At 31.5% G+C, this 12,420-nt stretch overlaps 1 protein-coding gene across 1 annotated transcript; it reads right to left on the bottom strand.

Annotated features, from left to right (window-relative positions):
- Positions 1-7,389: 7,389 nt before the first annotated feature.
- LOC111691830 (golgin subfamily A member 6-like protein 6) lies at positions 7,390-11,936 on the bottom strand. Its single transcript, XM_023455228.1, has 5 exons — positions 11,186-11,936; positions 10,887-11,128; positions 10,157-10,271; positions 7,497-7,547; positions 7,390-7,427 (listed from the first exon to the last, which is right to left on the bottom strand). Exons 1-5 carry the CDS (start codon positions 11,934-11,936, stop codon positions 7,390-7,392), a joined length of 1,197 nt encoding a protein of 398 aa, XP_023310996.1.
- Between the last annotated feature and the right edge of the window lie 484 nt (positions 11,937-12,420).

Here is a 12,420-nt window from a genome sequence, read left to right as displayed (position 1 = left end):
TTTTTTAATTGACTAATTTTAAGAAAACTTCAACTTGTATTTTATTGTAGTTTTTTCCTGATGAAGAAACAAAATATAGTTTCGAAAGCTTGAAAATTTAAAAGAGTGTAACTTTTTTTATCCTTGGCTGCATCCCCGTCTAAGAAAGAAATTTGGAATGTATATATATATATATATATATATATATACATCATGCTATATTTATGGCTTCCTTACAAAGAACAGACATATGGCTTCTACTAGAAATAAACGGAATATATCTATTCTCATCAAAGTATATACCATTTCATTGGATAATAAATAAAATAACGGTACATACAATGTATAATATAATAATAAAATAATATATTAAATATGATAAAATATAATAAATTATTATTAAATAATTTCGTATAATTAGTCATATACGTGGCCTACTGGAAAGCCTGGGATAAATATTGCTCTAAGCTTTATGCATCTCAAGTTTTTCGTAGTTTGACCAAGAAAATTACAAATTTTAAAAAATAGAGGTGCTCTTGTTCCCTTCGACAAATTGCACCGTTTTCGAGTAAGATTAATTAATTTAAAGATTATGTTACCTGCCACAAAATGTAAAATATGGTCAACTTAACCAAGTGGATTGTGAAAAACTAGTGTAAATTTATTTTACACATAATTACAATTGTTTCTAACATTATGTGGAGTTTCAAAGTTGAAAAGAAATAACAATACAATAAAAAATTGCTTTTTGCTAGTGAATAATAACACCATGAGAAGTTCGAAATTAAGTTATTATTAATTACCTACTAGAAAAAAAATTCTATAATTTTTCTATCAAACTTTTTTAATTTTCTTTTTATTGTCGCAAAAGAAAAGTTTGTCTGCCGCACCCTATATATTAATACTCCAAATAATTTATGAAAATAATTGTAATGATGTGTAAAATAAATTGACAATAGTTTTTCACAGCCTACTTGAGATAAGTTGACTGCTTACAGATTGTATCTTACATTTTTGTGGTATGTAACACTATTATTAAATTAATTGCCCTGTATACATTTCGTCAAATTTGAAGTTTAATATTTTTAATTTGTTTTAGAAGGCAGAACTTTTTATAGAGAATTAATTTTCTCATAAATTTAATAACAAAAAGTTTCTGATATTACCCAGTAGACACACTATATAGGCAGGTCTAGGGTGTACAGTCATTTATGTAAGCTGGCACATTCTTAGAAGAAGTCTGGAAGAAAAATGGTAAGTAACTTTTTTAACTAGTTTAACTATTTTTTATTCGTATTAATTATCTATTGAAGACTGGAGTAAGTACACATTCTTAGCTAAAGTTTTTAAATAGTAATCTAAACCAAAAAATCTCAGAAAGTATTTTGTCAGTTTTTTAAACTATACCTAGTTATAAGCTGATGTAAAAAATTTTATTTTAAATTATTTCTTGCTTTCAGGTGGTATCAGAGAAACTTCAAAATTATTATTTCAAATTTATTGGAATGCTATTAATCAGAAAGTAAGTATGTGATCAGTATTCGATAAAAAATAAAATATTATTCTAATATAGTCCAAAAAAGTTCAAAAACAATCTAAAGATTAAAATTTATAATCTTAATTAAAACATTTTGACTTTTCAAGTCATTTTTTAGTGTACTGATTTTGGATGAAAACTTTTATTTTTCTTGATGTTTCTTCTTCAGGTCTTCACACTCTGATCTCTTAAGGGGTTTACGGGCTTTAATATTCTCTTTAAAGTAATGGAGTACAATTTTTTCTGGGCTTCCGTCCATTGGATCAAAATTATTCTTTAAATTTTGTTTTCTTTTCAATAGTTGAATCTTTATTCAAGTCAGGTAAATTTGAGTTTTGTGCGGCCTGAATTGTTTCAGCTAAAAGATCATCTTAATCTTCATTATTATTTTTTGCTTCTAACAATTCTGTATCATTATTGTTATGTTCCATATCTAATAAATTTTCGTCTATATTTATGTTGATATCATCAAGAGTTTTTCCTTTAAACTGACATGCCTCTCCTTTTTCCATTAAGAGCAATAATTTAGATATTTTCGCCGTCTATACATCATCGGGCAATCTATATGATGACCTGTGTACTCCAAGTGTGTGACCCATAAACGACGATAGCTGTTCCATATCATTTTCTGTTAAATGAAAAAGTTGCGTAAGAGTAGCCAAATGCTTTCTTAATCGAGTACATGTTATAGCATCTGGATTTTTAGCTCCACAAGCTACTGCATACTTTCTTAAAACTTTGTATCCATAAATAGGGTTCTTGGTGCTTGGGTTTCCAAATAGGTATAAGTTTGGCTTCTGAGTCGTGAAGAAACCGTGGAGAAAATAGAAGTTAATGTTTGATTTCTGTCCTTTCGTGAAAAGTGTTTCATTTAACAAAACGATCTTAACTTTCCAAAGAGATGTTGTCATGCCGTGTTATTTATTGCTGAACTCTGCCCCTAAAAACCAGTCTTTGTTGACGAACACTGCCCCCCAGTTCCCACAAGAGGAGCACTTTTTTTGTATTTCAAGTTTGCTGCAATAAAAAAAAAACATTTTACTATGTACATTGAGTTTTTCAACACACGTAATAGTCGTCATCTTTTTGTTTCGACGGAGTAAACCCAAATTTTGTGTGCTCTATTCTCCCTAACGCTTTCGTCAAAAGGAAGAAGAAATTACAATAGAGTCACTGGATTTTCACATAATCTCCTTGAACTTAGCAAATATCTTTCCAACGCTACAAAACAAATCTCACTAAGGAAATGTTTTCCCATCTCATTACAGTAGAACCTCGATTATCCGTGCCTGTCGGGACCGGGATTTACCCGGAAAATTGAAAACACGGATAATCCGCATATCTTATTTTTATATAAAATGGGGGGATCAAAAATTAACAAAACATACATAAACATAAAAAAGTTTCCTCTAGGCATACACATGTACATATATATTTGCATATTACAATTCAGAGAACAGTACATACATAACATCAGTTAAAAGTCGGTATGTACATAGGTACATTATGTACAAAAATATAAAAAAACTGAAATATACTTCTAATACAGGTTATTGTTCAAAGGATTTTAAATATATAATTTATTGCTTTTCGTTACTACATAGTGAAAAAATCTGTAAGTTTTGTTTGCACTTTTTTTTCAAACAAGTTTGATTTTATAGTTTCCTTAATTTTTCTTAAATTTAGTAAAATGCTGACATCAACTTCTTTTTGCTGCTCAAAATAGCACAACACAGTATCTACTGCATTTATGGCCTGACTGTGGGTTATTTTTACCTCTTCCTCACCACTATTTTCTTCCTCAACGTCATCCGCACTAATATCTGTTGTTTCATGTTGTGTCACATTTTTACCAATAATTTCTTCTGTCATTTTCTGATAACCTAAATCATTTTGATCACACCCTAACCATTCTTCAATTTCAGCCTCTTCTATTCCATTTAATTCATCTAGTTGTTGTGCTATCGTGTGTATGGCGTTGCTAGATAATTCTGGTACAAGAGTAAATTCTTCTGCCTCACTTTCATCGATAGTAATTATTTTCGAAAATGCCCGTGCTATGTGTGTGTTTTTCACACCATCCCAAGCCCTAGAAATGGCATATATAGCATCCTTCTTAATATTTAATTTTTTCCAAAAGCTCTTGAGATCGATATCAGTCAACAAGTTCATCATTAAGTCTTTTCTGTAGAGGCGCTTTATTGATTCTATTACTCCTTGGTCCATAGGCCTCGCCTATGGATGTGACATTTGGTGGAAAGAAAAAGACGGAAATATTACCATCATTTGACTTCAATATGTTGATGCTTGGATGTGATGGTGCATTATCCAATAGGAGGATTGCCTTTGGGGGTAAATTATTGTCTGTAAGAAACGTGCGAACTTGAGGCACAAATTGTTTGAAAAACCAATCTTTAAAAATTTCAGTGTTCATCCATCCGGCACTTTGACTGTAATATTTAACTGGCAACGTACTTTGGTCTACATTTTTGAAAACTCGCGGATTTTTTGACTTTCCAACCACAGCTAGTTTTAATTTGTGCTTACCAGAAGCATTCGCACAGCATAAAACTGTTATTCTGTCTTTGTTTGCGTTGTATCCTGGTGCACTAGTCTCTGTTCCCGCAGCTAAGGTTCTTGTAGGCATTGCACGCCAGTACAAGCCCGTTTCGTCGGCGTTATATATTTGATCCAATCTTAGATCATTATCTTTAATGATTTTTTCTAGATCATTACAGAATTCTACAATTCCAACCTCGTTTGCACTTAATTTCTCACCTTGGATCGCCAGTTCTCGAATTCCATGGCGCTTTTTAAATCGATGTAGCCAGCCCGCTGATGCACTGAAGGTTCCTCCCATATTTAATTGTTTGTAAAATATTTCAGCTTGCCGTGTGCACATTGGGCCTGACAGCGGAACTCCCTCCGCTCTTTTTTGTAAAAACCATTTTGCCATTGCCTCGTCTAATTCCTTATACGTTGAAACCTTCGTACTTTTGCGCATATTAGCATTGCTAAAGCTATCGCTATTACAAACAAACCGCTCAAACTTAGATTTATTCTTAATAACGTCTCGAACTGTTTGTATTCCTATTGAGTAAGATTTCGCCAAATTTGTTGCAGTTTCACCTTGCTTGTGTTTTCTTATGAGTTCAAGCTTTTGTTGTATAGTTAAAACATTTCGTTTGCGTTTTATCGGTCTCATTATTAAACATACATGTACACATCAATGTTAACTGCAGATGACTGCATTCGAATTTCGAGTCACGCATGAAATATTTATCCATTTGGTTAGATAAGACTTCTCGTACACCGCTCGGCGGTGTTCGGTTATTTTCGTAGTTTGTCACGGTTAATTCGCAGCACGAATAATCCGCAGCCGGATAATCGGTGTTCTACTGTACTTGTCTCGCGAAACAGTGATTATCACGGCGGCGTGGGATTCAAAGGTCGCAATTTTATTTTTGCTTTTTATTACATATCCGCATGAAACACAATTGACGACGCAATGAAAGTCGTTACACTTACAAATTCAATGACCAACGTCTTCGCCAAAATATTAATGAAATTGTTAACGTTTCGTGTAAAGAAACAGTAAAACTTGAAATTTCATTTTTTATATGTTAAGTTAGAAGAAACATTGCATCTTCTTATGTGATGCCGATGAAAGACACACTACATGCATTATAAAGTCTTTGATTCCACAACATGATATTCTATCTAACATTGCCAAGAAAATATTTGTGGGTTCTCCGCGATTTTCCTTAGTTTGATGAATCAGTTCAAAATAAAAAAACAAAAAGGATCGCGTGCAATTAAAAGAAATTTTGTTTTAAAATGAAATTTTATTAATTTACAAGCAATTCACTCTTTTATAAAGCCTTTCATTTCATAACATGGTCTCAACATAATGCACTGATTTCGTGGATAAGTTATAAATAAAAAAAAATAAAAGGATCGTATATAAGTGAAAAAAGTACGTAATTCAAATGATTCATGGTTCAGTTTGCCTTTCTATATTCCTTAGTGACACTTGAGAGGAAACAAATGGTATACATATCATTTGAGCTATATAATCTCTCCGACTTATAAAAATTCTCTCTGTTGTGCAATTGAATAAAACCACAAATATCGCTCCACCGGCAATATGTATTCCTCTTCTTGCCCATGATGACCTTTCTTTAATTAAAACGAAATGGTGTCTCGGACTGACAACTTGATAATTGGTGGGCACTGTTATGTGAACACCAGGTTCAAGAACCCCATCATACATGACTCCTATGTCAACTCCTGCAGCATACAGAGAACACTTCATGGGCTGCAAATAGAAAGTCCTATGAACAATTAGAGAAACCATACCAAAATTCCTTACATTGAATTATGACGCGCAATTTGAAATCCAAATTCTCGTCTCCTGAGAATGATGCCCTCCTGATCAGAATCAGTTTCACTCACCACCGCCCCCGCTTCCTGAATAGTGAAATCACCACTTGTCGATGCCATCTCTTGCCTATCGAATAATCAGTGTAATTTCTAAGACAACATAAGTTCTGAATCTCGTAACTCGCGGCAAAATTTATATTAAATAAAGATTAAAAGAAAGGCAAACATTTCTCATATATGGTAAAATTTCAGTTTTAATACATCACAAGCCAAGTGATGTACTTTGCCTTGTAATCTTCTGCCTAAAGCTGCGGTATCTGGATAAGTCTTCGAATGATATTTCTCGCATACACCCCTTACACGATGGACATGCTCGAAAATAATCAGTCATGTTTGTCAACATTTCTGGGACTAACAGTTATGAATTTACCTAGATTTAGGTTATTATTAGTGTTGATATGAGCTGGCCCTGTTTTCTTAATAGTGCAATTAATTTCTGTCTTTCCAATGAATCTGTAAAAACAAAAATATAAAAATTATATTTACAGAATAGTAAATAAGGGAAACATGAAGATGGTTTGAACCAAATTGTTTATAAGAGTAGTAAGTACTATTAGGTAAATATAAAAACTTCTTCACTTCTTCCTATCCTTTATTTTATTGGTATAATGGCGGCTTATGTTTTTAAATTTTTACAAAATATCCATATTTTTTCTTTGCCTCATTGGCACACCGCTCCTTCCTGTCGAGGGAGAGCTCCTGCGCATCAAGGAGCCGAATCTGTTCCCTGAGGGTCTCTCTGTAAACCCTCAGCGACTTTTTTTCCCCCTTGATGTGGGATATGAGGTCTTCGGTGCTTTTAATTTTCTTTTTTATATTATTCATTTTGCCGTCCACTCTCTGACGGAATTCCGCCCTCCGCTGCAGCTCTTCATTTATAATTTCTAACCAATCCTCGGAATCGTCCGAGGTGAAGGATGAAGAGGTGGAGAGCCTTGGTGAGAGCGACCGGACGGACGAAGATGGCCTCATATTCTTCCTTACCAGATGCATATTTTTGCCTCTGCAACCAAAATTAACACAATAATTTATATATTTCTCCAGGATGTCTTCAGATTTTTTTTTAAATTTATTTTTTGAATATTTACCTGGAAGGAAGTGCTGGAGCTTCGTGAGATGCCGGAGGATTTTGAAAATCGTCATCATCATCCTGTATTTTTCTTTTAGCCGCCGCCTTTGATGAGCCGCTTGGCACCGAAGCCTCCATATGTATAATGGTGTCGATGGCCAAATCGAGTTGTTCATCGGATATTCTGTAAGAAAAAAACGAAAATATGGTTTAAAAAAAACGTTGAAAAACATTAGAAAAAAACTTACGCTTCATTTATGGCGGCGTCGATTGCAGGACCACTTTCCTCACACATCTCTTGTAGCTCCAGGCGGGCCTCTTCAGATAGAGATGAGCACATGATGATATTAAAAAATTGACTTTAGTACAAGACGTTGTTGTTACTCAGCTTGTAGAAGACTGAATAATATTTAACGAATTCAGTAAGCTTATATATCAAATTGTTGCAACTTACACAGTAATACGAACATCCGGCGAATTCCGTTGAACTGTACAGGTCACTTAACTCTTTGATGTCAGCTAAAATATTGTTACATAGTTATTCTTTGAGAATTGTGTGAACTTATGTAAGTTCACAACGTATTACACGAAGTAGAACAAAGAAGACTTGAAAATGGCAAGTGTGATCTTGCCGAAACGTCGTCCAGAACACGATTCTATCCAGAATCAAGAAAACCATACGCGGAGAGGAACCCGGAAACATCTTGACAACACATATAATATCCGCGGAAATCTGAAGTTCAACATATATATATATTGTTATGATTGTATGTGTGTATGGTTTTATATGTTAGCGCCAAAATAAAATTTGTTTGTTTTGATATTAATTTTGGTTGGATTGGTGTATTGTGTATTGTATATCTTTATGAAGTTTTTCTTGATTAGTTATAGTGACTTCATCATCATTATTAGGAATAATAAATTTAAATTCAACTAAATTATCCCTTGATCTTGCTGTATAAGAATCATAACTTCTCTTTATTATAGCTATAATTCTTTTTGCATCAAAACCTTGATACGCAAATAGCTCTTTCCATAATTTCATATTATCATTTGATACTGACATCATTCCAATTGCTTCGTCTGGATCATCTAACCATTGTTTTACTGTAGGATCAGTTTTAAGAACTGTCACAATTTCATCCCAATATGAGCCTGAAGCAGCCATTTTTGCAGGACAATTTGATGATTTACAATATTTTTGAATTCTTAATTTAGAAGTTTTATTTAATGTTTTTTCTGTTTTTGCATCCGTTTATAAAATTAATTTTAAATTTTAAATTTTATTAAAATTATTATATTTTAATATAATTATGAGAGAATAAAAGATTTATAAATTTATTTAAATATTCACAAGTTAGTATTCAGAAATATAACACTCCAAGAATACGAACACTTTCTTGCCCGTCAATGTGTCTAATGGACCTGGTTTATGGAGGATCCGCTTGTCTCGAATTTCGTAAATACCTTATTTCTCCAATTGGTTATTTTAATTCCTTGTTTTCTCCTATTTGAATCTTTTTCCCTTTTCTTGCTTCTTAACTGCTTCTATTTCTCTCGGTTTTCTTTTCTTACTTTTAACAACTGTCGTTTTCAAAATTATTTTTGTAACTAATCAATAAATCCTCTTCTTTTCTTACTATCTTGATTTTTTTTCTTTTTCTCTAAAGGCCTTTCCACATATCTTTGAACGTGTCCTTTTACTCTTATAATTCACTTCACTTCACTTTCTCTTATTCACTTATACACCTTATTCTACTTTCTTTACATTCAATTTTATCTTATACTTCAAAATATTTTTTTATTTTCTCATATTATTTGCCCTTTCTAATAACTACATAATCCTTGTGTATTCTACTTTAAATTTGACACTTTTCTGACATATATTTTAATTCATCTACAAATTGTCTTTTATTTTTAATATCATTTATTACCTCTTATTCTAACTTATTTTCTATCTATTTACTAACATGATAATCAACTCAATCATAAATTTTAAAATAATCATTCCAACCATTGATTTTGCCACTTTGCCTTTTACATAACGATTTAAATTTAAATTTTACTTTTATCCCATTAATCTGGTTTCATCTCAATTTCCCAAATTTATTTGCAAATTTTATTGTTATAAGAAAATTTGTCAAATCAATTTTATTATACAAATTACACTCGATCCTCATAATATGGTTGTAATTGATCCACATTATATATTATTATTTCATCTTTCAACAAGTTACCTATTTCTTTTACCTTTTCCTTATGCATACATGGTATTGGCTACGATTTTGCTTTAAACTTCTTAATATCTTTAACTTTTATTTTATAAATAATAACCTCTAGCTACTTTCACTTAATTTGAAACCACTCCTATCTACTTCTTTCAATAAATCTCTTACCTATTTATCATAATTCTCAATAACATTTATTTTAATATCATTTATATTAAATACTTCTTCATATTCTTTATTATAATAAAATTAATCATCCTCACTACAAAATTAACTTCTATCATTTCCCTATCTTTTTCCTTGACAATCATTCCTTGTTCACTATCATTCATATTTATAACTTCATTTATTTCTTTGAAATCTACCCATATATCATTTATGCATAACTTTCTATTTTCATAATCTAATTTAGCTTTGTATTTGTTTAAATAGTCTGATCCTAAGACAATGTCCATGGTCAGGTTAGGTACTATTAAAAGTTGAAATACTAATTTGTGATTATTTAATTCTAAAGTAATATCTAGCATTTTGTTGACATCATACAGTTTTTTATTATTAGGACCTACTAATGTTAATCTATTTACTTTAATTATGTGTTGATTTAAATTTTGAAATTTTTCTACTATGCTTTGACTTATTAATGACGCTTCAGAACCTGTATCAAGTAGTATATTTAAATTGGAATTTTGAAATTTGGAATTTACATAAATTAAATTGTTATTTTGATTTATTATTACGTTTTCATCTAATGTTATAAATTCTCGGGGATGCATATAATTACAACTATATAATTTACTTAATTTGTCTGGCTTGCATTTTACTAAAAATTTTGAGGATCGTTTGTACTTTGTCTTACCGATTCCCTGTCTAAAGATCTGGATCTCTGTGTTTCAAACCTACCATCCTCATTTATGGGCATTTCAGCTCGTTCTTCTGATCTACTAGGACTTCGTCGTCTCTGAAAATTCACTTGCCTTCGAGGCTGTACATCTTCTTCCCCTCTCGATGGTTGATACTGATTACGCCGTGGATTGTTATATGCATTTTGTCGAAAACCATGGTTGAAATCATTATTATAATTGTTAAAATTTCTATTATTATTAGGATGAGCATTTTGATTACGTTGATTATCGTAATTATTACCAAAATTGTTATTATTGTTGTATCGATTGGTGAAATTATTATTATTATTTCGAAAATTATTGTTAAAATTGCCATTATTTTGATTATAGTGATTATTTTGCCGAAAATTATTGTGGTTTCGATTGTTATTAAAATTGGTTTGATATCTATCATTTTGTCTGTTACCATATCTTATACTATTTCCCTGATGATTACTTGAATTTTGAAAATTGTTACGATTCATGTTACTGGAATTTTGATAATTACTAGGCATATTTCTTTCTACTCTTGTCAAATAATTATACATATGCTCCATTGTTTTTATGTCGTGCATTGCGATGGTTTCTGCTATCTCTTGTTTAAATTGTCGTGAAATATACAATACCAAATCTTGTTCATTTATTTTTGGTGTTAAATACTGAGCTAGCGAGTATAGTCTAAGTGCATAGTTAGTGAGACTGTTGGATATGTGTGGATTAAACTTTCCAAAATATAATCGTTCTCTTACCATCAATTGTGCATTATCACCCCAAAAATGTTGTAGGAATCGATTTCTTAATTGTTCATAATCTTCAACATCATTTTCGATACCATTAAACCATATCAGTGCTTCTGATTCTAAGTTTTCTCTCATAATTTCCTTTATTCTTTCCAATTTAGTTTCTTCATCTATTCTTCCTTCTTCTATTTCTTTAATTCTCTGGTTGATAGATTTTATAAATACCATTGGGTGTAGGTTGTTTATGTTCCCTGTAAATTTGTGAATTTTTCGGTCTCCTTGACAAATCCATTTTGTGACCATCTCACCTTCTCGTCCTTTCAATTCTCTTACTCTGTCAACTTCTTTTTGGAGTTCTTCTATTTGTTCTTTTGTTCTTTTTCTTTCCAATTCCATCTCATTTCTATTACCATTTACTCTATCTTCTACCTGTCGTTTCACATGTTCAATGTTGTGAGTATTTTCCGCAACGTTTCGTCCAATAGTTCTCATTTCATCTTCCTGTTTCTTCATTGTTTCTTCTATTTCCATCGTTTTATTCGCTACCATTGCTATCTCCTGTTCTGTCTTTTCCATATCTTCTTTTAAATCTTGTTTCCATGTTTGTGTTTCCCGTCGAATTTCTTCCTTGATGGCTTGTACTTTTTGTTCAATTACTTTTACCATTGTTTCCATATCTTCTTTTCTTCCTTGTTCAAATCTTTTTAAATCTTCTTTTCTTCCTTCTTCTAATTTTTGTAAATCTTCTTTTCTACCTTCTTCTAATTTTTGTAAATCTTCTTTTCTACCTTGTTTTATTGTTTCCTCTAGTCTTCTTCTATCCTCTTCTTGCCTTTTTCTATCTTCTTCTTGTCTTTTTCTATCTTCTTCTTGTCTTTTTCTATCTTCTTCTTGTCTTTTTCTATCTTCTTGTATAGTTTTCATCATATCTTCTAACATTGTCTGTATTGCCGATTTTCTTCCTCTTCCTGTTATTGGTGCTGGTTCCATTGTCGTTTCTTGCTCTGATAAAGACTCACTTGATTCTTCTCCAGTTTGTTTTCCACTTCTAAGATCCATTTCTCTAGTTCTCTAGTTTTATTCTTGTCTTTACTTTTTCTTCTTGCCTTCTCTTCTTCTAGCCTTCACTTTTCTTCTAGCCCCACGTTCGGACGACAATTTTGTTATGATTGAATGTGTGTATGGTTTTATATGTTAGCGCCAAAAATAAAATTTGTTTGTTTTGATATTAATTTAGGTTGGATTGGTGTATTATGTATTGTATATCTTCGCCCTATCTAGCTCTAGACTCTATCTCTGTAGTCGGTTCTATGTTTTAGCAAGAAACCACACCAAGCACAGCTACAAAAAACCAAAAGTTTAGTAATAAATGTATTTATTAAAAAATTTTTTTATATGTCAAAATTTGTCACTCTAACCTCTTAAACACACTAGTCAATATATTTTGAAGTATTTCACAATGTTTATAAAGCCTTATACAAGAAGTTATATTGATAACATTATTAAATTAAATTTCATGCAATACTGGTTGCATACCTTAAGA

Source organism: Anoplophora glabripennis, unplaced genomic scaffold (assembly GCF_000390285.2).
Source record: "Anoplophora glabripennis isolate ALB-LARVAE unplaced genomic scaffold, Agla_2.0 scaffold578, whole genome shotgun sequence".
Taxonomy (NCBI): Eukaryota; Metazoa; Arthropoda; class Insecta; order Coleoptera; family Cerambycidae; genus Anoplophora; species Anoplophora glabripennis.
Note: the sequence above shows the minus strand (reverse complement) of the source record. Positions and strands in the feature narration are given on the sequence as shown.